Source organism: Phocoena sinus, chromosome 8 (genome assembly GCF_008692025.1).
Source record: "Phocoena sinus isolate mPhoSin1 chromosome 8, mPhoSin1.pri, whole genome shotgun sequence".
Taxonomy (NCBI): domain Eukaryota; kingdom Metazoa; phylum Chordata; class Mammalia; order Artiodactyla; family Phocoenidae; genus Phocoena; species Phocoena sinus.
In genome coordinates this window covers 94,270,155-94,294,473 of record NC_045770.1, presented here as the reverse complement: position 1 = coordinate 94,294,473, position 24,319 = coordinate 94,270,155, and the positions used below count along the sequence as shown (strand labels likewise).

General features: G+C 39.4%; 1 protein-coding gene and 1 non-coding gene across 2 annotated transcripts in view; both read right to left on the bottom strand.

The window, feature by feature from the left end:
• HSD17B12 (hydroxysteroid 17-beta dehydrogenase 12) overlaps window positions 1-24,319 on the bottom strand; it is a 163,248-nt gene that overhangs the window by 26,952 nt on the left and 111,977 nt on the right. Inside the window, exons 5-6 of the mRNA XM_032640295.1 lie at window positions 14,977-15,041; window positions 14,086-14,130 (exon numbers count right to left, since the gene is read on the bottom strand). Coding sequence (XP_032496186.1) covers window positions 14,086-14,130; window positions 14,977-15,041 — 110 coding nt within the window. The remainder of the gene's footprint in view (window positions 1-14,085; window positions 14,131-14,976; window positions 15,042-24,319) is intronic.
• On the bottom strand, window positions 2,589-2,694 carry LOC116758916. Its single transcript, XR_004351299.1, has one exon. It is a non-coding gene; the product is annotated as a U6 spliceosomal RNA (small nuclear RNA).

The window sequence follows — 24,319 nt, the reverse complement described above, 5'->3', positions numbered from 1 at the left end:
TGAGTTCAAAGTTTATCCTTTCAACACAGTCAGCTCTTCTCTTTTCAGATTAAATAACAACTCTTCAAATCGGCTTACATGTTTCCTAAGATTTATGTTTTTATAGGAGTATAGGAATCACTCCACATGTAGCAATAGCTGCTGAATGTTTAAGGCAATGTGGTATGTAGTCAGGCCAAAGAACTAATCCTAGCCCTTCCACTTCCTAGCCATGTGACCTCGAGTTTGTTTCTTACCCTCCTCTGCAGTCTTTATGTATTAAATGAAGAAGGCATCTACATCACAGCTTATTATATTCTGAATTTCATATAAGGTGATGAACATAACGGACCTAGCACAGAGTGCACCACGGAGTAAGCCCCTGAAAGGAAATTAAGTCCCTTATTGCCAGTGTGCACTCTTTTTTCAGGACACAGCACCACTAAGTATGTAGGCCTCCCTTAAGTATGTTGTGCCCAACACAGTTTAGAGCCAAAAACAGTGACACATTTTGAGGTCCTCCAATTCAACTCACCACACAGAAATTTCTGGACGGTTCCAGCAATTTTTTAAAGTGCCTCAATTGGGAGCTTCTTAGGGTAAAAGAATTGTTCTAAAATTAGAGTGCCATGATGATTGCAAGATTGTGTAAATTTACTAAAAACCATTCAACTGTACACTTAAAATGGATGAATTTTAGAGTATATAAACTATCCCTCGATAAAGTTTTTAAAAAAAATCTCAATAAGCATATGGACAAGAATTAAAGAACTGGAATCACAAAATACATTTGATGTTACTTTATCAGACACAGGAAATAAAACAGCTCTCAAAATGCTCTATGCATTATCAACTCATGGCCTGGAACAATGCGAAGTAATAAACAGGCATTCTTCCATTCAGTAGAAGACATGTTAGTTACTTGAATCAGGGTTGGGTGACGGGGGCTCACGACTGAGCAGGAGAACAGATATTTATATAAATAAATCATTACATGACAATGCTATGACTGGGACAATAGGAGTAAGGACAGAGGGCACCAACGCTTAGGAGAGGGACTAGTTACGACCGGGGAAACAGGTAGAGCTTCACAGATTACGGTTCAGTTAAGTTCTGAAAGAATAAGTAAGAGTTCACTAGGCAGAAAAAAAATTCTAATCAAGGGAATAGAATGCAAATAGCTGCAGGAAATTACAATATGCTATAGAATTAACGCATTTAAAAAAAGTTTTTGTTGAATGGATGAAATATACAAAGAAGTAAAAATATGTGCATCCTATCATGCAATGTGCATATCATACTACGTCACAGACAGCTTCCCATGCTAGTATTACAAGCAGGTGTACATCAGGCATGGTAACAGTTGTGGAGGATTTTCTTTGTAAGGATAGATTATATGCATTCTTAGCCGTATCTGAAAACATTTTTTTATTTAGTACATTTCATCAGGGGACCATAATGCTTAGCTAATGTATTATAAAGAGGTCCCCAAGCATTTTGTGAAAAGAAGCTATTATGCAGTTCCCCGAAGTCCAGAGATCACTAGAAACAGGATGAGGAAGGAGAAGACTGATAATAAAAATGTTCTCACCTAGGAGTAGGCGTGTGTGTGTGTGTGTGTGTGTGTGTGTGCGCGCGTGCACAAGCGCATTTGCAGTAAGGAAATGAGACTTGTTAAGTGCAAAGTAGATAAGTAGAGTTGACAGGGGTAGCCACTAACTGTTCAGCTTTCCTACACAAAAGGAGAGAAGGGATGGGATTTGTAGACACTGATCAATCTGGAGAACTACCAGGCAAGTCTACAAGATCTGCTGATGGATTCCTTTATTCTGACCAGGGATCTCAGTACCATTTGAATATTTAATAAGCAGTCGTGCAGAGTTTTAAAGTTCAACTCAGGTTTTTCCCCAAGATATACATTTACACATTACATATTATGTACACATACATACAGTCCAATAAGAAATATCACCTTAAGCTGGGATATTAAGGGAATACAAATGCACACATTGGGAGCTATTTTTTCCTTACACTGTGCATATCATATATTAAATGTCTCCTTTCTGAATGGCAAAGATTATACAGGAAATGATCAGAGACGAAATAAAACCCCATAAGATATAATCTGACTTACAAAATTATATCAACAGCATGCTAAACATTAAATCAGTCTTGATGGTCATCAATGTGTGGACATCTTCAAAATATAGTCTTTTTTCTCCCCATCTCACTGAGATATAATTGACATATAACTTTTTATTAGTTTAAGGTATACAACATAATGATATATATATATATATATATATATATATATATATATATAGTGAAACGATTACCACAATAAGTTTAGTTAACATCAAAAATATGGAACACCTCGGGCTTCCCTGGTGGCGCAGTGGTTGAGAGTCTGCCTGCCGATGCAGGGGACACGGGTTCGTGCCCCGGTCCGGGAAGATCCCACGTGCCGCAGAGCGGCTGGGTCCGTGAGCCATGGCCGCTGAGCCTGCGTGTCCAGAGCCTGTGCTCCGCAACGGGAGAGGCCGCAGCAGTGAGAGGCCCGCGTACCGCAAAAAAAAAAAAAAAAAAAAAAAAAAAAAATATATATATATATATATATGGAACACCTCACAAATCTGCATATCATCCTTGTACAGGGCCATGCTGATCTTCTCTGTATCATTCCAATTCTAGTTTATGTGCTGCTGAAGCGAGCACTAAAATATATTCTTTATACAGGTGAATTAAAACTCAAGAAGTTTTAATAACTTAACCCAAAGGAAGAAGCAGTGTTTTCAGTACCTGGCTATTAAAGGGCCAGAAGTACTTGTTGGAATGCTCAATGACCAAATGATTCATCAGCAAAAGCAGAAATCCACTCATGAAAAAGTTATATTCTTTTGCACTGTTCATTGGTTTCTCCTCTTAAATTGTGACTCTACATTATTTTTCCTTGCCATAAAATAGACCATCTTCTCGGATCTATCAAATGTAACAACACTGAAAAGCCTAAGAAGAGTTAACCTGAAATCTGCCGGCTTTTATAAAATTGATTAATGCCTTTATTTATACTTAAATTATCTTTCCTTCTACTCAGAATACACGTCATAATAAATTCAATTTCAAGCCTTCTTTATCTGGCTATGTGTATACAAGTAACTCAGTATTCTGTGTTTAAGTAGAGAGGCTTCACTACGTTAACATCAAATTAAATTCTTTTTATTTTTTTTTTTTATTTTTTTGCGGTACGTGGGCCTCTCACTGTTGTGGCCTCTCCCGTTGCGGAGCACAGGCTCCGGACGCGCAGGCTCAGCGGCCATGGCTCATGGGCCCAGCCGCTCCGCGGCATGTGGAATCTTCCCGGACCGGGGCACGAACCCGTGTCCCCTGCATCGGTAGGCTGACTCTCAACCACTGCAACACCAGGGAAGCCCCTAAATTCTCTTTAACATCAAGTTTTACAAAGGATATTTAAATTAAGCTATTAGTATCCTCATTTTACTTTATATGCATCAATTGGTATCTTGATATCTGGTTATTCATACCATACACCAAGTGTTTCTGTGAAATCTCACTATCTATCTGAACTCCATCTCACAGCCTATAGGCTGTTTCTGGAGTTAACTCAATATGCTCATTTTAGGCCATCTGCAGGTGATAATTGCTGTACTAGGAAAATGTTTGTTCCTCTTAAGATACCGCTAAAATAAGGTTACCATAACTTGTAAGTTCAGTGGTTGAGAATATTAGAAAACTAGTAGTAAACATGACTTCTTGTTTTCTTCTATGTTGAGGCTGTTTCCAAAAGTATACAGCGAACAATTTAAATTTAATTCTTTCCTAAAAAGTAGATAAAAGTCCTGTAATAGTACCTCTACAACAATGGGAGCTTTAAATTCTTGCAGAAGAAAAAAAACAAATGTTTCCTCTCTATGTATATTTTTTATGACGGTTTCAACAATCCTTACCACAAAAAAGTCCTAGATGTCTAAAATCAAAGGGAGAAAGGTCACTATATGTTATCTCATACCAGGATATCACATCACTTTGTATGCAAGCCGGCCATAGAGTATACACATATACAAAGATAAATGAGTCTTCACCAACAATAGCTCAATTTACAATTCCTCTTAGAGACACCACATATTCTACTCAAGAGTGAAATATCTACTGGTATTTATTGCCACAACTACGTATATCCTGGCTGGGAAATAAATAAGAGTCTGATTTACTTCATACAAAATCAAAATCAGTATTATTAGATCATTCAGTTGAGATAAGCTGACTCAAAAATGCATTGGCTTGATAAATTGGGAGATTGGGATTGACCTATATACACTAATATGTATAAAATGGATAACTAATAAGAACCTGCTGTATAAAAAAATAAATAAAAGTTTTTTTAAAATGCATTGGCTGGCCTAGAAAAATCCTTGCAGACATTATACTAAAATGTATCCATTGTAGTATTCTGGAATATTTATCATATTTTTGGCAACTGCTTGCATTGCTTTTGTAATTAGAAGAGCACCCACAATCAGTGTCATTTCTAAAAGAAATTAACATGAATAAACTTTTTTTCTTTTCATTTCTTTGGCATCAGTAATCAAGAGTTTGTAGAAGGAACCTTATTTTATACTCAAAAGCCAATCCGAGTTTCCCACTTTTTAGTTTGGTATGAAAACTGATAACACAAGCAAATTATGCAATTATTTCACAAGCAAATAATTTCTTTTTACAAGCAAATTATTTTTAAGATTAATTTTATCTAAGATTTATTTTTTCAAATATTATAGGTGTACAATTGCCCAAAACAATGTAAGTATAATCTAAACTTTGATAGTTATTACAAAAAAAGTAAAATTTTATGAGGAATATATATATATATTTTTAATATCATGTAACCTGTGGTGTTTGGTCATATTTTGGGGAGAACAGTATGGAGAAAACACTACTGTATAGTGTTCAAAAAGATAACTAAAAACCCAAGTGAAAAGATTAAAATTCAAGATACTTTAGTAAAATAAGAAAACAAATACTGACACCTGTATCACCATTATATATAAATAGGAAGTGTAACAACTTGCTGTAGAATCTGGGCAAAGCCCCAGGAATCCAGGCTATTAGTACAAATAATTAGGACACCACAAATAGCCATTTTGTCCACTTCTGCCCTGCCCTCTACCCCAGAGAAACCTGCTTGGAGTAAACAGGATCTGAATTCAAGCAACTGAAAAATGAACCCACACAAATTAGAAGGAAACAGATGCAAGTGCCTTAAGCAAATTTTCAACTGGAATCATTAGCAGTAATTTTAAAATCACAGTATAATAGCGAAAAGAATTACGTAAAGTAACAACGATGTTACACTATGCCTGTTTTGGAGAAATGAGGTGGTAACTCCACTGAAGTCACACTAGAATGACACAGCACACATTTCCTTTGACAAACGGTATAATTTGAGCTCTGTGGTACCAAGAATACAACTTAATTGAAATTCTTAGAATCTCACCTGTATGGCTAACAGAATACTTACTGCACAGGGGGTGAAAAGCTTAATAAGATAAAGTTTTTAGAGTGCTTTGAGATCTCTGAGCATTGTTTGGTTTTCTTCTCTATTAATGTTTAGGTCTTTGTGGAAGTTGTGAGCCCTCCTTGCCATTTCCCCTCACCCCATATTACTTAACCTGAAATTCAGCCCCACGCCACAAAAAACTTTTCCTTTTAAAATAAATTCTGGTTTGATTTTGTTAAAATAATTAACAAAAGAAAAAGAACTTTCCAGAACAGAGAACTGAATGCCAATTAATTATAATGAAACTAAAGCCATAATTTATAAACTCTAAACAAAAAGAACAAACATACCATCACATACTGGTTTTCTAAGTTTAGCATTTTATAATATACTAAGAGTTTCTATTACTTACGTTTTCCCCAAATAAGCTGACTTCTCCAAAAGTGACAGATTTAGGTAGGAGAAAATAATTCCTAAAGTTCTCAAAGAGATTTTTAGATTTTCACCCATTTATAAGGCACTTCTCCTATAAACTAGCTTTACCTGGAGCTGGAAAGGACCTTAGAACCAATCTCCAACTACTCCCTCATTTTTTAAGATGAAAACTATGGAAAGAGTGGTTGTCATGTAGTTTGGCAAACCCATCATTTTGTGGTTGTGCCTGAAGCAGCCCATTCCTATGAGACTCTAAGGGCTAAATGTGCCCCCAAATTTGGAAATTTTTAAGAGCTTAATGACAGCTGCTTTCAAGTGGATTAAAAGACTCTAGATATTAACTTGGAATGTCTTCATTCTGAAAAGCCTTGGGTGGGGGCAATGGTGAGGGTCATATTCTCCTTCCTACAGTTTATAAATTTCCTACTGTTGTTAACTTGAATTCTTGGGGCAGAGTCGGGGGTATAAATTCTTAGCATAATCCCTAAATTAAATACAACGAGACTGCTGAACAGAGATTCTTCTGATGGATTTCCAAATTAATACAGGGCTCCCCCTACTGGTCACATGCCAGTGGCAAATCCATGTAAGAAAAAGTAAACAAGCGCTTCTCCTGTGCTTTTTCATCCATCTGTCCATCCATCCAAACATTGATTATTATTGTCTATCCCATGGGCAGGGCATAGCATTATGGCTAAGTGACGTATAATGAATACATAGTGGTATTATGAGAAAAAAACTGACTTTTCAAAGGCATGCAAAGGGCCTCATACTCCAAGTGATTTGATTTCAGATAATCATAGGGATGGAAGAGATTGATTTAGTCAAAGCCATTCAAATTCTTCAACTCAACCAAGCAAGCAATGATTCAGTTTGAGCAGATTGAATACTTGGAATTACTGAACAGGGGAACAGGAACTCCAATGTCTAAAAGGTCCAGGTGGGTAACATAAATGAGTGCATAAGTCAGACTAGTGGGGACTGTGGTAATCTGGAGAGTGCAGGCCTAATTACTCAGCATGCTCGGCTGTTACTCAGCTCTAATCACTTGTTGCCATGCAGCAGTTCAGGTCTATGTTAACCTAGTCTTAGATTTTTCCCAAGAGAAGCTAGAAATTTGGGTGTGAAATGTCCCAATATGAAAACACAGCTGGAGCCAACCAAAATATGTTGGTAGGCACATCCAGCCCAGAGACAACTGATTTGCAACCTCTGGCCTAGAATCAGAAGGGAACTCACCTTTTATCACTGGGGATAAAAAGTGAGCTGATTTGCAAAATACTTAGGAGGCTGAACTGACTAGCCTTGATTAGATGTGTGTGTGCATACATGTGCCTGCCTGTGATGTCACGTGTCCCTTCTCCATGCTAAACATCTCTAGTTCTTTCAACCACTCCTAATAAGACATGGTTTTCAAGTTTCCACTTTGGCTGATTATCCGATGAAGGAAGAACTAAATTCTGATCCCCTGCTTAATACTCCTCCTCCCCATTCCCAACTAAAACAAACAAAACTCAGTGGTACTTCACTGTAAGTGGAAGTTGTTAATAAATTTTTCCTTGGGTCACACCTCCACCCACCTCCTTCTCTGCTCTAAGAAAGGTAATAAAGAAGGTTGGGACATCCCCTCTATTTGTCAGAATGATGGTCTGGAAATCTCCTAAGGGATCCATGTGTAGGAAGGGCCACTCCCTATCGTACGCTGTATTCACCAAGCCCACTTGCAGCTTCAGGGCCCAGTACCTTCAGAAGACTTAGGTAAACTGTGGGAAGTGCAGGTAATATGGTTTGGGCCATGTTCATTTGAAAAGGAGTGTAGAGTCTATGGGGTCTTGAGGTCCTAAAACTGTCTGTCATTAAAGCAATCAAAGATAGTCAGGCCTAGAGAAGGAAGGCAACACCGAATGTGGCAGATGTTAAAACAAGTGATCTCAAAACAGTAACAAACAATGCAAAGAAGATCTGCTTCAGAACCTGTCTTTGGATTGGTGCTCAGTGTGCTACCTGTTTGAAAGTGGACTTGTATATACCCGTCTCTGGAGTTGTGGCATGTTCCCCATTTTCCATGATTTCTCTAATAATAACCAATAGCAATACAACAATTTCATTTGCAAACTCTCCATATTCTGAGATGGAAACCCCTTCCAGGCATAAAACTGAAACTACTGTAGAAGGGTGTAGCTCAATAACTTGGAGGGTTAATTATCTCTAAACTCCGGGCTTCCCTGGTGGCGCAGTGGTTGAGAGTCTGCCTGCCAATGCAGGGAACACAGGTTCGAGCCCTGGTATGGGAGGATCCCACATGCCGCGGAGCAACTAGGCCCGTGAGCCACAACTACTGAGCCTGCACGTCTGGAGCTTGTGCTCCGTAACAAGAGAGCCCGCGACAGTAAGAGGCCCGCGCACCGCGAAGAAGAGTGGCCCCCGCTTGCTGCAACTAGAGAAAGCCCTAGCACAGAAACGAAGACCCAACACAGCCAAAAATAAATAAATAAATGAATAAATTAAAAAAAATTATCTCTAAACTCCATCACTTCTGGTCTGAAGGTCATTGTTCCTGAGGCGAAATAAGCCTTACCTTAGATTTTAGTCACAGAACATCTGAAATCACAAGGAAAAAAGCCCTGGCTAGGAGGACCTTTCTTCCAATTGAAGGCTGATCTACCTGCCATATCAGTCACCTATGTAGAATTTCCACACCACTGCTCTCCTCACCTTGGCACGTTCCTGCTCTGCAGGGAATAAGAACAAGACTAAATTTAACCCTGAAGGTATTAAGAGCAAAACTGTAAAGCAAGCAACAAGGCTTCTAAATACCCCTTGCGTTACCTCCACTAACCTGGTAAAGGGAAAGCCCAGTTAAGCAGTCACTGAGAGAGAAGAAAGGAATAATCCTATATTATTGGATAAGATGAAAAGTGAAATAATCAGATGGAACTGGGGAGACAAAGGCCTGGGAGAGCTAATCTGGACTCTTTAATTGAACAGCAGGGGTCTACAGTCACAACTACTCTTGTTAATATTTCTTCCTCAATATTCTGGGGACCACTCATCGCCACTTCATCTGCTGATGACCTGTAATTCCCTCGGTCAGGATATTTCACTTCTGTAATTCCTCTACTGGAATGGGGGACTGATACGATTTTTATCATCTGACCTATTGATACAGGATGGGAACACATGGACCAAGCACTAATCCTGGACCTGAAGGAAGGTCAAGCCAGGTCATTCAGTACTCATGAGGCAGCACAGGCTTCCAACCAGATGCTGGGCCCTACCCAGGAAATATCTCCAAACCCAAGGTCACAAGGGCAAGCTGACTTTTCCAATCTTTCCTGGCACACTTCTCAGGATGGTCAGCCCCTATCATGTGGTTTGGTGAGGAGAAAAAACTTGGACCAATATTGATGGTGAGAAGAGGTTGTTCTCTTTCTCATATAAGCCTTTTTCGATACATTTATTAAGGCATTAGGCTGCAGACATCCATGCCCTGGTTCCCCACATAACCAGCCACCAGAAAACCTTGTAAGATTCTAGAGCCAGACTAATTTTCATCTTTTAAGTTACCCCAGGGCTCCAAACAGCCACTGATACTGAAAATGTAGCCCTGGCCCTGCAACATAACACAGTCAACTAAAGGACAACAGGCACAATTCATCAAAATATACTATAGGGCAAATCACAGCAGCACGAAAGAACACTAAAACTGGGAGCGATAGACACAGAACTCCATCAAGGTGAATGCCCCTTCTCAGTACAAGATCAACACACATACCATAAAATACACATTGTCAGGCCACGCTGCCACTAGAACTGTCTTTCTAAAATGTACACCAGATCACACCTTGTTTCTACTTTAAGGCTCTCTGCCCTCTTGAGCACAGCACTCAAGGACCTGCACAATCATGTCCTAATCTACTTTTCTGGCCACTGCACACCACTCACCTCCCGCTGTTTGATCAAACCATATCCACACCTGAACGATCACTAGTCCACCGTGTTACAGAGACGGTAATGACCCGGATCCTGCCTATAGTAGAGTGAAGACTAATTGGCTGTCCTCCAGATGTTACTAATTCCATGATGAATAAATCAAGAATTTTGAATTGTTTTTCCACTAAAAGTGCCTATCACAAAGGGACAGGAAAATGCATATCTACATGAAAGATAAATTAAAGGATGACTATTTGGCTTAACGAAAAAGTGTTTTAAATAGCAAACCCCCTTAGTGCTTTGTAAATGGGATGTGACTTGCAAAAAGAGGTTCACGTATAAAAATTTTAAGCATATATCCAGCCCTTCTGCTGGTGATACTTCCCATCAGTATGGCTCACAATATGATAGGGCATGATGTTTAATAAGTTGGCATTTGTCTCTGACTCATTTCGTGGGAAAAAGTATCCATGCCCATGGGAAAAAAAGAAAGTGGAAGAGGAAGAATAAAGAGGTGGGAGAAGCATTTTATAATTTGTCAAGATACTAGGACTGGTGCATCATTATTATTTCATCGTTACTTCAAAGAAAACTGAGAGATCCTCTCCAGTGCTGTGGGACTGGTGGTGCTTCATCCACATCTCCCGCCACTGTACTACTCATCTTTAAGCAGGGCCATGAGGTGACCACCACCAGCACACGCGGATCTGTGCTCAGATGCTGCGTGAAGGATGCGGTGTGTGACTGCAGAGCACAGCAAGCTGACTGGTTCTCACAGATCAAGGTCAGGACCTTGGCCTTTTATCACTACTATTCTGTAGACTGCCAGCCCAAAATGCATGTTTTGGGAGACAGAGGAAGCCAGGGTTTTAGAGTGCAAGGGTATACAAACACAGAAGTACTGACAAGCAGGAGATCTCAGGTGAAGATACTAATGTATCTAGAGTAAAAACTTTGCACAGTTTATCTGATAGAGGAATTAAAATTATCAGGAGACTAATTTGGAGCTAGCATTAACAATGCTATAGGATGGACCTAGAGTCTGACATACACAGTGAAGTAAGTTCAGAAAGAGAAAAACAAATACCAGACGCTAACGCACATATATGGAATCTAAAAAACGGTACTGATGAACCTAGTGGCAGGCCAGGAATAAAGACACAGATGTAGAGAACAGACTTGAGGACACAGCAGGGGAAGGGGAAGCTGGCACAAAGTGATAGAGTAGCACTGACATATATACACAACTAAATGTAAAATAGATAGCTAGTGGGAAGCAGCTGCATGGCACAGGGAGATCAGCTCAGTGCTTTGTGACCACCTAGAGGGGTGGCATAGGGAGGGTGGGAGGGAGGCTCAAGAGGGAGGGGATATGGGGATATAGGTATACATACAGCTGATTCACTTTGTTGTACAGCAGAAACCAACACAACATTGTAAAGCAATTATACTCCAATAAAGATATTTTTTAAAACCCCACAATTCTATAAAATACGATTTAAACACTGGAAAATATTTTTCATGATTAACTCATTACAATATATTATGAAACACATGTACATAATAAAACACTCATTATTTTTTAACTCTCATTATTTTTAAGCATTTGGCCAAATGTATTAGAAAAGATTATTAAAACAATAGTACAAATCAGTCATTTCAAAAGGCAAAACCATAAACAAACTATAGACTAGAAGTGATATTAATTTTGATCCAAAAATTTGCTTGCTATGGGAGTCCCTGGTGGTCCAGTGGTAAAGAATCTGCCTTCCAATGCAGCGGATGCGTGTTCGATCTCTGGTCTGAGAACTAAGATCCCACGGGCCCCGGGGCAACTAAGCCTGAGTGCCACAACGAGAGAGCTGGCAGGCTGCAAACTACAGAACCCGTGTGCTCTGGAACCTGTGAGCCACAGCTAGAGAGGAGCCTGCGTGCTGCAACAAAGAGCCCACACGCCGCTACAGAAAGATCCCACATGCCAAAACGAAGACCTGATGCAGCCAAAAAAAATAAGAATTTGCTTGCTAAAAAAGTAACAGTTGCACATGTTTACTAAAAATCTTTATCACCTCTGAGTTTAACAAAGTAATAGAAACATTTTTTAGAGGCTTTAGTATGATCTGGGCACTATTCTAAAGAGGTTTACACATATTACCTTGTTTAATTCCCCAAACAACTCTGTGAGGTAACGAGAATTATCATCCTCAATTTATAGATGAAAAACTGAAGTACAGAGGGTAATTCACTCAAGGCCATATAACTAGTAAATGATGGAGTTATTTAATTAACTTGAAACCACATACAGATTACTGAAGAACGATTACATTTACATAGTATGCCAAGGGAAATACCTTTAAAACTATACAGATACATGCACATTAACCACATGTATTGCTTTGCTTTGTTTTTTTTAATTTGTTTTTTTAAATTTCTTTATTTTTTGGGTGCATTGGGTTTTTGTTGCTGGACGCAGGCTTTCTCTAGTTGCGGCGAGCGGGGTCTACTCTTCGTTGCGGTGTGCGGGCTTCTCATTTCGGTGGCTTCTCTTGTTGCAGTGCACGGGCTCTAGGCGCGCGGCCTTTAGTAGTTGTGGCACGTGGGCTCTAGAGCGCAGGCTCAGTAGTTGTGGCACACGGGCTTAGTTGCTCCACGGTATGTGGGATCTTCCCGGACCAGGGCTCGAACCTGTGTCCCCTGCATTGGCAGGCAGATTCTTAACCACTGCGCCACCAGGGAAGTCCCCTTAACCACATTTTAAAAGCATTAATTTTCTGCATGTGGGACTTGATCCAAAGCTAATCACAGATGCACTTGTTTGTATTGATAGTTTGCCTCACAAACTACTTGAGAAAAAATCTTGGTTAATAACAACAACGAAACAGATACAGCGATTATTTGTTTTATAAAATTATTTGTCATATTACAATATGATTCATTAGAGGTGCCTTTAGGTAGCAAGCTAGCAAATGTTACACAGTGTGCATGCATCAACAATGTAGCTTTCTTTTTGGTAGAGCTGGTTTACCTGAATCAACCATATTGCTAAAGACTGAAATTATAAAGTCTGAATTAACTACATAGTTTAAAAGCAACATATATGTTACATAGGGAGAAGCATGGCCATATATGAAAAGCTGACCAAGGGTTAAGATTTTAGGGTCCTTTAACTTGAAATCAACCATGTAAGGGTTATGATTTCTCAGGAAATGAAGACCCAAGGAGAGCTTTTCTTTTAAATATCACAATAGAAAAAAGGATCAAGACTATGCCATCGAGTAAAAATTAATAATTACGTTCTTATTTATCTGGTCGCTTCTAATAGTTTTGAGCTAAATGTTCTTTTGGTTTTCTTAAATTAGTATATAAGAGTTAATGAAAATAATTAGGCTTTTCCAACACTATGTTCAAATTTAAACTACCCAACATTACGTATGGAAATTCTGCCTCAGGCAATATTTTCTTCTCGTCTGGTATGTATAATCAAGGTGTGATATCTCATTGTAGTTACTGCTAAAATAGAAGGGGAAATGGGAATTCCCTGGCAGTCCAGTGGTTAGGACTCCCTACTTCCACTGCAGGGGTTCGATCCCCGGTCAGGGAACTAAGATCCTGCATGTCGCATAGTGTGACAAAAAAAAAGAAGGGGAAATGGTGTTCAGATGCTCATACTTCCTAGCTATTCGTCCTTTTATCATATATTAGCTGTGGTGTCTTTTGTTGGCATATACGAGTGACATGGCTATAATGAATGCCTAGCAACTAGAAATGAGAGTAGTTTTCATGTGTGGCTAATAAAAATCACTCTCATTACCCTATGGTCCCACACTCCCCATACAATGCTTTCCACAACCTTTAGCTCATCACCTTAAGTAGACCACAGGGGATATGGAATGGAAACAATTTATCAGTGATGAATTATACGTAGATGAAAACTTTGTAAAACAATCTATCTTCAGCCTAAGTTAGTTTGTATAGTCCCAGGGCCTACTACGGTGCTTGCGTATAGGAGGCATTTAATAAATGTTCATTTGTTAAAAAGTAAAACTATACAGACACCTGTTTGGCATTTAGTTCTATTTCTTGAAGACACGAGGAAATAGATTGCTTTCATCTGGAATACGTACTTACATCAAAACAAGAGCTGACTGAAGTGAACAAACTGATTCAGTGTTTTTAAATAGAAAGAAAACAAAAGAAGATGACATATTTATAAAGAAGCTGCTTACCTTGCAAACAGAAAGAACATTAACATTTATCAGTTTCTTGATGGTCTGCAAAAGAAATATTGATAATTTTATATAGATTTGATCATGGAAGTAACCATACTAGATACATATGTAAGTGATCCAGAGATGCAATGAAAGTTTCCCCAGATACAATAAAGAACCTGGAAAATGAGAGGAGTTGGGGCAAAGAGGCAGATTTTATTTTACTCTGTGTTATAGTACTTTTCTACCAAATGCAGCAATTCATACTAATATACAAAATTCAAGGTATATGTACAAGTGAAATGTGCAAGCAAAAAGACATACTAAACCTAAAATAAATATGCAGTTTCCTCTCTGCTAACATGGAAAGGAGAAATTATTGAATCTAAGATTTTCATAATTTTTTAAAATTTACATATTCCTTCAATGATATGCTTTTCTAGTTTTTATTAAAGAATTATACATGCATCAAGGATATAGCTTTCATTTTGGTAGAGCTAGTTTATCTGAATCAACCATACTGCTTTATATTGATATTAACACATTTATGGTTTTTAAATTGATGTTTAGAATCCTGATACTTAAACAGAGCTGTTTTGATATAATAAACGTGATAATAAAAAACTGGAGCTATTATTGAAGCTGGCCCTGTACAAATGAGGTGATAAATATTTTCTCATTCAATCCTTCTAACATCTCTGTAAAGCTGCCTATTTTACAGACAGGAGAATGGAGACTAAGTATGGTTGGGTCATTCCCCAGGTAACTCAGGTAGAGTAGAAGGACCAGGGTGTGAACCTCGGCCGTTAGTTGGACTCTAGTGCTCAGAGCCTGAACGTTATACCATATTGTCTCACACACACCTACGTGCATTCTTTTGTTGACCATAATCTATAAAGAACGACTTACACTGTTCAAGTCAGGAACATCCAAAAAGTATTCCGGATACTCATATGACATTCCCACATTGTTCACTGAAATAAGACAAGACCATTAGCTGGCTAAAATATACATTTTAGAGATTTACTGAAAAAAAAAAAGAGATTAAAGATATCAAGACTAAGATGATACATACAATTACATAAAATGCTGTTTATATCTAGAATGACCTGTCCAAAATCTACCTGTAGGGACAGTTCAAATGTTTCCTCCTTCATTAAGCCTTTCTATACCCAACCCCTGGCAAAAGGACTTTTTATTTGCCTCTCAATTTCCCTAGCCCCTTGAAGTATGTGTGTATTCTGCCTCTGTAATACAATTATTTGTAGATATTGCTTAACCCCTCTCTAGATCTTCAATTTTCATAGTGTAATAGAAAGAGTGGAAAGTACTATTATGTAGGAGACCGGAAACTTGAGTTCTACTTATAACTGTTTCAGAAAATGTATGAATTGGGGTAAGTCACGCATGATACACATCTCAGTTTCTTTACCTCTTAAATGAGAGCTCATTTAATCATTCAACAAAATTTACCATTCATCTATGTGCAAGACGTGTCAGGAACTAGAAAAACCATAAAGAAAAAGGCAGTTTCTGGCATCATGGAGCAAACTATCCAGTTGGAAGAGAAAGGCACTAAACAAAAAGGATTAAAACAATTATTTCATTGCAAAGTACAGAGTGCTATGGGAGCCTGTCCCAGACCTCATCTGGGATACGCGGGAAGGCTTAAAGTTCACAGCGGTTAAATAACTTGCGCAAGGTCATAGAGCAACGTAAGGCTAGAATTCAAACTCAGGAAATTTGACTTCAGAGGCTAGGCTCTTAACCACTACTTTAAAGCCATCCTGTGCCTTGATTCAGTATTCAGTTCAGGAAAAACTGTGAGTAATAATTGGATAATAAACAAATCTGACAGCAATGTTTAATAAAACTGTAGAGCATCAGAAAGGAAAGGTTTCAGTCGCAAAAAGATAATGAAATTCCGGTCGTTCTGCTCAAGCTTATAAGGAATTGGGCCTGATAAACCTGATAGTAGTAATAGTAACTTTTTCAATAGGCTAACAAAATTAGCAGTTCAAAGCAATAAGAGTTCTATATTTAGCAGTAAGCCAGTCACTTCAGGCTGAGTCTCAAGATTTTACTGGTACAATTCGGTCAGGATGGCTTGAACAAGATCACTGAAACCTGTCTGAAAAGTCTGTAGGCAAAGGACAGTATCAAAGCAAACTGTATTTAATTCAGATTCTTGCCCATCTGAATAGGGATGGTATCTAAACAAAAAAATAATAGCAGGTTCAAATCCATTTTTATTTTTATTTTATTCAAAAGGTTCTCCACCCACAAGCGGTCTAGGAATCAATCCTATAAAAGATCTGTTAACAATTAAGCCAAAACTAGTTGAAGGTGAGGGTTTATGTTCATTAAACTTTGTCTTAACCATCTACAGAATTTTAAAGGATGAATATCTTATTTACAATGTTACTAAGAGAAACAGCAACAACCAAAATATCTGTTAAAACACTATCCATAAACAAAACATTCTTTACAAAGTCAGTTTAAGATGACAGACTCCTCAAGGAGAGGTTTTTGCCAAATTGTAACATTCTTCATGATTTCAAGAAAATGCTGTCAGGGACTTCTCTGGTGGTCCAGTGGCTAAGACTCCACACTCCCAAATCAGGGGGCCCGGGTTCGATCCCTGGTCAGGTAACTAGATCCCACATGCCGCAACTAAAAGATCCTGCATGCTGCAACTAAAAGATCCCACGTGCCACAACTAAGACTCAGCGCAGCCAAATAAACAAATAAATATTATTTTTAAAATAAAGAAAATGCTGTCACATACAGCAAACTCCATCTCTTTTCACTCTCCTGTATCTAGAAAACTTTCTATCTTCAGATCTCTTTCTAGCCCATGGAAATACTAATGCTCTATTTCAAAACTGTAAAGAAAATTGAATAGTGTAATTATAAATATTTAAAGTCCAGATATGGATTAAAGAAAAATATCCAGGAACTTTGTAAGCAGCACAGTTAACTCTGCAATCTTTGCAACTTCTGTTACAAGGCCAAAGTCAAGGTAAAGAAGCCCACACATAACTAAGCAAGCAAGGAAGTGTTACTCTGGGTAAGGCTGTATTTACAACAGAAAATCTTCAGATCTGTCTCTGCTAATCGAGCAAAGGAAAGCCATCAAAGCTATCTACTCATACAGTGAAAACGTGACCATCTATATTTAACACGACTCTAAAAGAAAACAGTCAACACTGAGAACGTTAACCCAAAGAAATAAACAGCATCATGTATAAGGGTTATACTTTTATAACCAAAATTACACACAGAAAAGAAAAACGTGTTAAAGCTGGAACAGATCTTTCAGAGCAATGAGCCTGACTTTATGAAGGGAAGTACACGTCAAGGTCACACTGGCAAGTTGTCCTTTACTAGGGACTAGGACTCTTAAATCCCTTCCTGCTTTATTAGCTGCCGCACATTTTGCTAGTGGAATATACGCTACCCATATTGTCTTCACAATAAGTAATCACTTCAGGGTGCTATTATTTAAGAGTTAAAGGAAAACAACTGTTGCTCTCAAACAGTTATTTCCATAAATTGCACAATAATGTGAATCTTTTGGAAAAGGCAAACTCACTGCAATTTTATTTTGAGACATTAGGTGGCAGCAACAGCCAAACAGCAGGCGGAAAGCTTTCAGGGACTTGGAAAAGGAAGAAAACAGGCTTTGGGTAGGAGGGAAGGATGGAAATATTTCCATTATAATTTAATCTCATTTAGAATGGGTGCATGCAATGCCATCTTCTTATATTAGAGGGTTCACTATAGGATTCACCAAACCAAACAATGCCACAAGTTGTTCCAACATTTTTCAGATAGTTGAAAATCCCTCTTAAATGGTAGCATTTTAAATTGGCATTAAATATCTGTTCACTAGTGAGTTTTCTTGAATACTTCAAGTGAGGCACCAGAGACAGATTGAACATTTTCTGTTCAATGACCTGAAAAAGCCTTTTAACTCGTGTAACACACCATGTCTTTCAGAAAACAAGGTATGTCCATACAATCTCAGAATTCCAACCACCATAGGACCATGAACATATAAACTACTTCCCATCAGTTTCTCAGTGGAGTTCCAAGATTGGGAGGAGCTCAACAGAAGAGGTGAGACAGATGGAGAACAGAGGTGAAGACAGACCAAGAACAACGACACGTAAGTGGAAAGAAGGAGGTGGCGAGATCCTCGCAGGGAGGAACTGTCAGTAAGCCGTGTTCAGCAGTGCTCTCCACGTTCGTCATCCAGAACTTTCTTAAACACCAATACTGATACGTACAGTACTTCAGACTCAGAAAATACACAGGGTATTTCTGAATGTTATATATATAAATATTCTAAATTACATCATACTACTGTTTAAAAATCACTTCCACATCTCACACTTTTTAAAAATGACAAGAACATACACAAGATTTGTTTGTTCTAAATTCATTTGCTGCTGCTTCTGACCTCACTGGACTTAGAATCCTTTATCAAAACCAGCTGCTATAGAGATAATGATGTCATTAGGAAATGAGATTTTTGGTAACTGGGTTGGGCATGCGGGAGGAACAAATGACAATAGATTAGTAGAGAATAAAATTCCATCTGAACAAACACAATAGTAACAGATACGGGTAACCACACAGAGACCACCTTCAACCGGCTATCTTTTCCAGATTAATCAGACATAAGAAATCAAGGTAGTTTAAAAATACACTGCCTACAAACACATGAAAGGAGGCTCAACATCACTAATCATTAGAGAAAGGCAAATCAAAACTGCAATGAGGTATCACCTCACACCAGTGAGAATGGCTATCATCAAAATATCTACAAACAATAAATGCTGGAGAGGGTGTGGAGAAAACGGAACCTTCTTGCACTGTTGGTGGGAATATAAATTGATAAAGCCACTATGGAGAACAGTATGGAGGTTCCTTAAAAAACTAAAAATAGGGGCTTCCCTGGTGGCGCAGTGGTTGAGAGTCCACCTGCCGATGCAGGGGACGCGGATTCGTGCCCCGGTCTGGGAAGATCCCACATGCCGCGGAGCAGCTGGGCCCGTGAGCCATGGCCGCTGAGCCTGCGTGTCCGGAGCCTGTGCTCCACAACGGGAGAGGCCACGACAGTGAGAGGTCCGCGTACCGTAAAATAAAATAAATAAATAAATAAATAAATAAAAATAGAACTACCATATGACCCAGCAATCCTACTACTGGGCATATACCCTGAGAAAACCATAATTCAAAAAGAGTTATGTACCACAATGTTCACTGCGGCTCTACTTACAATAGCCAGGGCATGGAAGCAACCTATCAACAGATGGATGGATAAAGAAGATGTGGCACATATATACAATGGAATATTACTCAGCCATAAAAAGAAATGAAACTGAGTTATTTGCAGTGAGGTGGATGGACCCAGAGACTATCATACAGAGTGAAGTAAGGCAGAAAGAGAAAAACAAATACCGTATGCTAACACATATATATGGAATCTAAAAAAAAAAGGGTTCTGAAGAACCTAGAGGCAGGACAGGTATAAAGACACAGACGTAGAGAATGGACTTGAGGACACGGGGAGGGGGAATGGTAAGCTGGGACGAAGTGAGAGAGTGGCATGGACATATATACTCTACCAAATGTAAAACAGATAGCTAGTGGGAAGCAGCCACATAACACAGGGAGATCAGCTCGGTGCTTTGTGACCGCCTAGAGGGGTGGGATAGGGAGGGTGGGAGGGAGACGCAAGAGGGAGGAGATATGGGGATATATGTATACGTATAGCTGGTTCACTTTGTTATAAAGCAGAAACTAACACACCATTGTAAAGCAATTATACTCCAATAAAGACATTAAAAAAAAAAAAACACTGCCTAATGGTTGGGCTTCCTAATATATATGAAATAATGCAAAGTCTTCTGTATCTCCTTATCATATCAAACTAGAAAATATTATAGTAAGTTTACATTTTGATACACTAATGCAGTTCAAGCGCCCATATAAAGCCTAGAGAAATGGAAAACCTATTAGAGTTCACTAATCAAAATGAATTTTTAAAAATGCTACCTCACTATATTTCAAAATATACTGAATTTTAAAAATGTAGGGGCTTCCCTGGTGGCACAGTGGTTAAGAATCGCCTGCCAATGCAGGGGACACGGGTTTGAGCCCTAGTCGGGGAAGATCCCACATGCCGCGGAGCAACTAAGTCCGTGCACCACAACTACTGAGCCTGGACTCTAGAGCCCGCAAGCCACAACTACTGAGTCCACACGACACAACTACTGCAGCCCGCGCGCCTAGAGCCTGTGCTCCACAGCAAGAAAAGCCACCGCAATGAGAAGCATGCACAATGCAACGAAGAGTAGCCCCCGCTCATCACAACTAGAGAAAGCCTGCGCACAGCAACGAAGACCCAATGCAGCCAAAAAAATAAAAAAATAAATAAATAAAAATGTAGACCAAAGTAACAGGACAAGTAGGGAGAAATACCTCCTGTCTTAAGCTTTTGAACTAGGAGGGGATGGATCTTGGAGTCCAATAGACCCAGGTTTCAGTCCTGGCTCTACTACTACCAGATCTTAACAAGATGCAGGTGATTTCACCCCAACAAGTCTCAGCTTCCTCATGGCCTTTATATATAAAATAGGGATAAGAATTAAATGAGATAATATGCAGAAAATCTCTAACCCAATGCCTGGAACATACTAGTATGTTAATAAATGGAGGAGAAAGAGTTGTTATTGTTGTGTGGTCATTTATTCAACAAGTATTCACTGAACTCCTATTTTGCACCCAACGCTACCATAGGGGCTGCAGCAAGACAACCAAGGTCTCTCTGTTTTTACTGTTCGCGACCAGCACTGAAGTGGAGAGATCCTTCTAAAAGAGAGCTCTAGGCAACAGTTAACCAGAATAACTTTATACTGATTGAATTTATCCTAATTGTTCCTTTACCCTGTTTACTTCATTCGAGAGTATCTAATCTTACAGTCTGCAGAGTTTGGAAAGTGATGCAAAGAAAATTTCTTCTTTGCCTTATTTAACATATTGCTGTAGCTAGCACATGTTCATACTCTGACAGATGATATTTGGAACACCAAGTAAAACATTTTGCAAACTTTACAGTTTTCCTACACTTGCGAGTAGCAATTTCTAAATAAAAGAGAGTTTACAAGGCTTTAAATCTGCAGCGCTTTTACTCAGAAATTGAAAAATTAAGATCCAGTCAGAAGCAACACAACAGAACATTTCACCTCAGCTGTTTAATTATAAATTGCTACGTGACGCTCATTACAAAACCACAGAAGATTTGCCATACATAAAGTTGGAAGACAGGATGAGGAAAGAAGGATGGCAGAAGGTTGGTAGTTAAATCTCAGCGAACGGGAGGAATACGTATCAATTTCATGAATTACGGTTCTACTTACATTTCTGAATCACAGCTAATTACCCAGTTTTAAGTTAAAGGTTTTGCTTTAATTAATACCGTTAGTGGTTTCTGAATAAAAGGAAATACATATGAATTCAAAGTCTTATTCTCACTTTGGAACTCCAATCTCATTCAATACATCTAATGGAACTATAAGACACTATACTTAGTCTAATAATGTTCCTGATCAATCTCCTAAAAGTTCCATGTACCTATTCTGCTTGCCATGATTGGCTACGTCAGGCTTGTGCTTCATTCAACACAAAGGAGGGCATTTATACCAGATGCCACCATCTACTTGAAACTCCACTTGGCTTTCTCACAGCTCTCTCAAGTTTAACATAACCCAAAACGAAATCATCATTCTTCTCCACAGAACCGTCCTGGCTCACAGTCTCCTGTCTTAGAGAAATAGCAGCCAGTTGCTCAAGCTGACCTGGAGGTTGCTAATTAGCAATTGTATAACCCTGGACAATGCATTGAATCACTGTAAGCCTGTTTTCTGTCTGTAAAATGGGTACAGAAATATTAATATCTACCTTATAGGATTGCTGGGGATTAAATGAGATTCATTAGCATGATGTGTGGCATATAAAAAATACTTAATGAAGCTTGGCAATAATAATTAAAAACAACAAACTACCATTATCCTTCTGTCAGACAAGACTTCTGATGAGGACCTCATCAGAAATTAGTCCTATTTCTATTTCCTAAACATGTCTCTAGTCAATTCACTTCTACCCATTCCCATTGCCATCATCCTAATATAAGCCATCCTCATCTTATATTTCATTGCTGAAATAACCTTACTGGTCTCCTTGTGTCAATTCTTGCCCCTTCCACTTGGGAGTCAGAATGATCTCTCTAAAATTCTAGGATATCAATTTACTGCTTAAAACTCTACAATGTCTACATTGTCCTTCCAGTAAAGTCCAAACATATCAACCTGGTTTTCTAAAGCCTTCTGGGATATGGTGCTGCTTAATCTCCAGACTCTAGCACTATCCCCTTTGCATTCATGCTCTAGATTTACATATCTTCTGTCAGTTCCTCCAACTTGCCAAGCACATTCACCTCAGAGTACATACTGTTTTGTACATACTGTTTCTTCTACTGGGAAACATCTCTTCTCCCAGGGTCAATCAGCATTCAGGTCTCAACTTAAATATTACTTTCTCAGAGAAATCATCTCCAATCCTCTTAGCTTCCTTCGTAACATACCCTGTCATTAAATGCAACACATTCCTAACTACTTGTTCACTGGCTATCTTCTATGAAACCAAAAACAATATCAGTTTTGCTTACTGCTATATCTCTGGAATTATACTTCTTTTTTTTTTTAATTAGTTTATTTATTTATGGCTGTTTTGGGTCTTCGTTTCTGTGCGAGGGCTTTCTCTAGTTGTGACAAGCGGGGGCCACTCTACATCATGGTGCGCGGGCCTCTCACTATCGCAGCCTCTCTTGTTGCGGAGCACAGGCTCCAGACGTGCAAGCTCAGTAATTGTGGCTCACGGGCCTAGTTGCTCCGCGGCATGTGGGATCTTCCCAGACCAGGGCTTGAACCCGTGTCCCCTGCATTGGCAGGCAGATTCTCAACCACTGCGCCACCAGGGAAGCCCTGGAATTATACTTCTTGATTGGGTTAGTGTATGACTGACTGATGAATCAATCAACAAATAGGAAAGAAGGAGGACCTTCAGGATGGCAGAGGAGTAAGGCATGGAGATCACCTTCCTCCCCACAGATACATCAAAAATACATCGACAGGGCTTCCCTGGTGGCGCAGTGGTTGAGAGTCCGCCTGCCAATGCAGCGGACCCGGGTTCGTGCCCCAGTCCGGGAAGATCCCACATGCTGCGGAGCAGCTGGACCCATGAGCCATGGCCACTGAGCCTGCGCATCTGGAGCCTGTGCTCCGCAATGGGAGAGGCCACAGCAGTGAGAGGCCTGCGTACCGCAAAAAAGAAAAAAAAATACATTTACATGTGGAACAGCTCTCACAGAACACCTACTGAACGCTGGCAGAAGACCTCAGACTTCCCAAAAGGCAAGAAACTCCCCACGTACCAGGCTGTGTGGCTGACAGGGTCTTGATGCTCCGGCTGGGTGTCAGGCCTGAGCCTTGGAGGTGGGAGAGCCGAATTCAGGACACTGGACCACCAGAGACCTCTCCGCCCCATGTAATATCAATCGGTGAGAGCTCTCCCAGAGATCTCCGTCTCAACGCTAAGACCTAGCTCCACTCAACAACCAGCAAGCTCCACTGCTGGATACCCCATGTCAAACAACTAGCAAGACAGGAACACAACCCCACCCATTAGCAGAAAGGCTGCCTAAAACCATAATAAGGTTACAGGCACCCCAAAACACACCACCAGACATGGTCCTGCCCACCAGAAAGACAAGATCCAGCCTCATCCACCAGAACACAGGCACCAGTCCCCTCCACCAGGAAGCCTACACAACCCACTGAACCAACCTTACCCACTGGGGGCAGGCACTGAAAACAACGGGAACTACGAACCTGTAGCCTGCAAAAAGGAGACTCCAAACACAGTAAGTTAAGCAAAATGAGAAGACAGAGAAATACGGAGCAGATGAAGCAGCAAGGAAAAAACCCACCAGGCCAAACAAATGAAGATGAAGTAGGCAGTCTACCTGAAAAACAATTCAGAGTAATGATAGTAAAGATGATCCAAAATATTGGAAATAGAATGGAGAAAATACAAGAAACGTTTAGCTAGGACCTAGAAGAACTAAAGAGCAAACAAACAATGATGAACACAAAATAAATGAAATTAAAAATTCTCTAGAAGA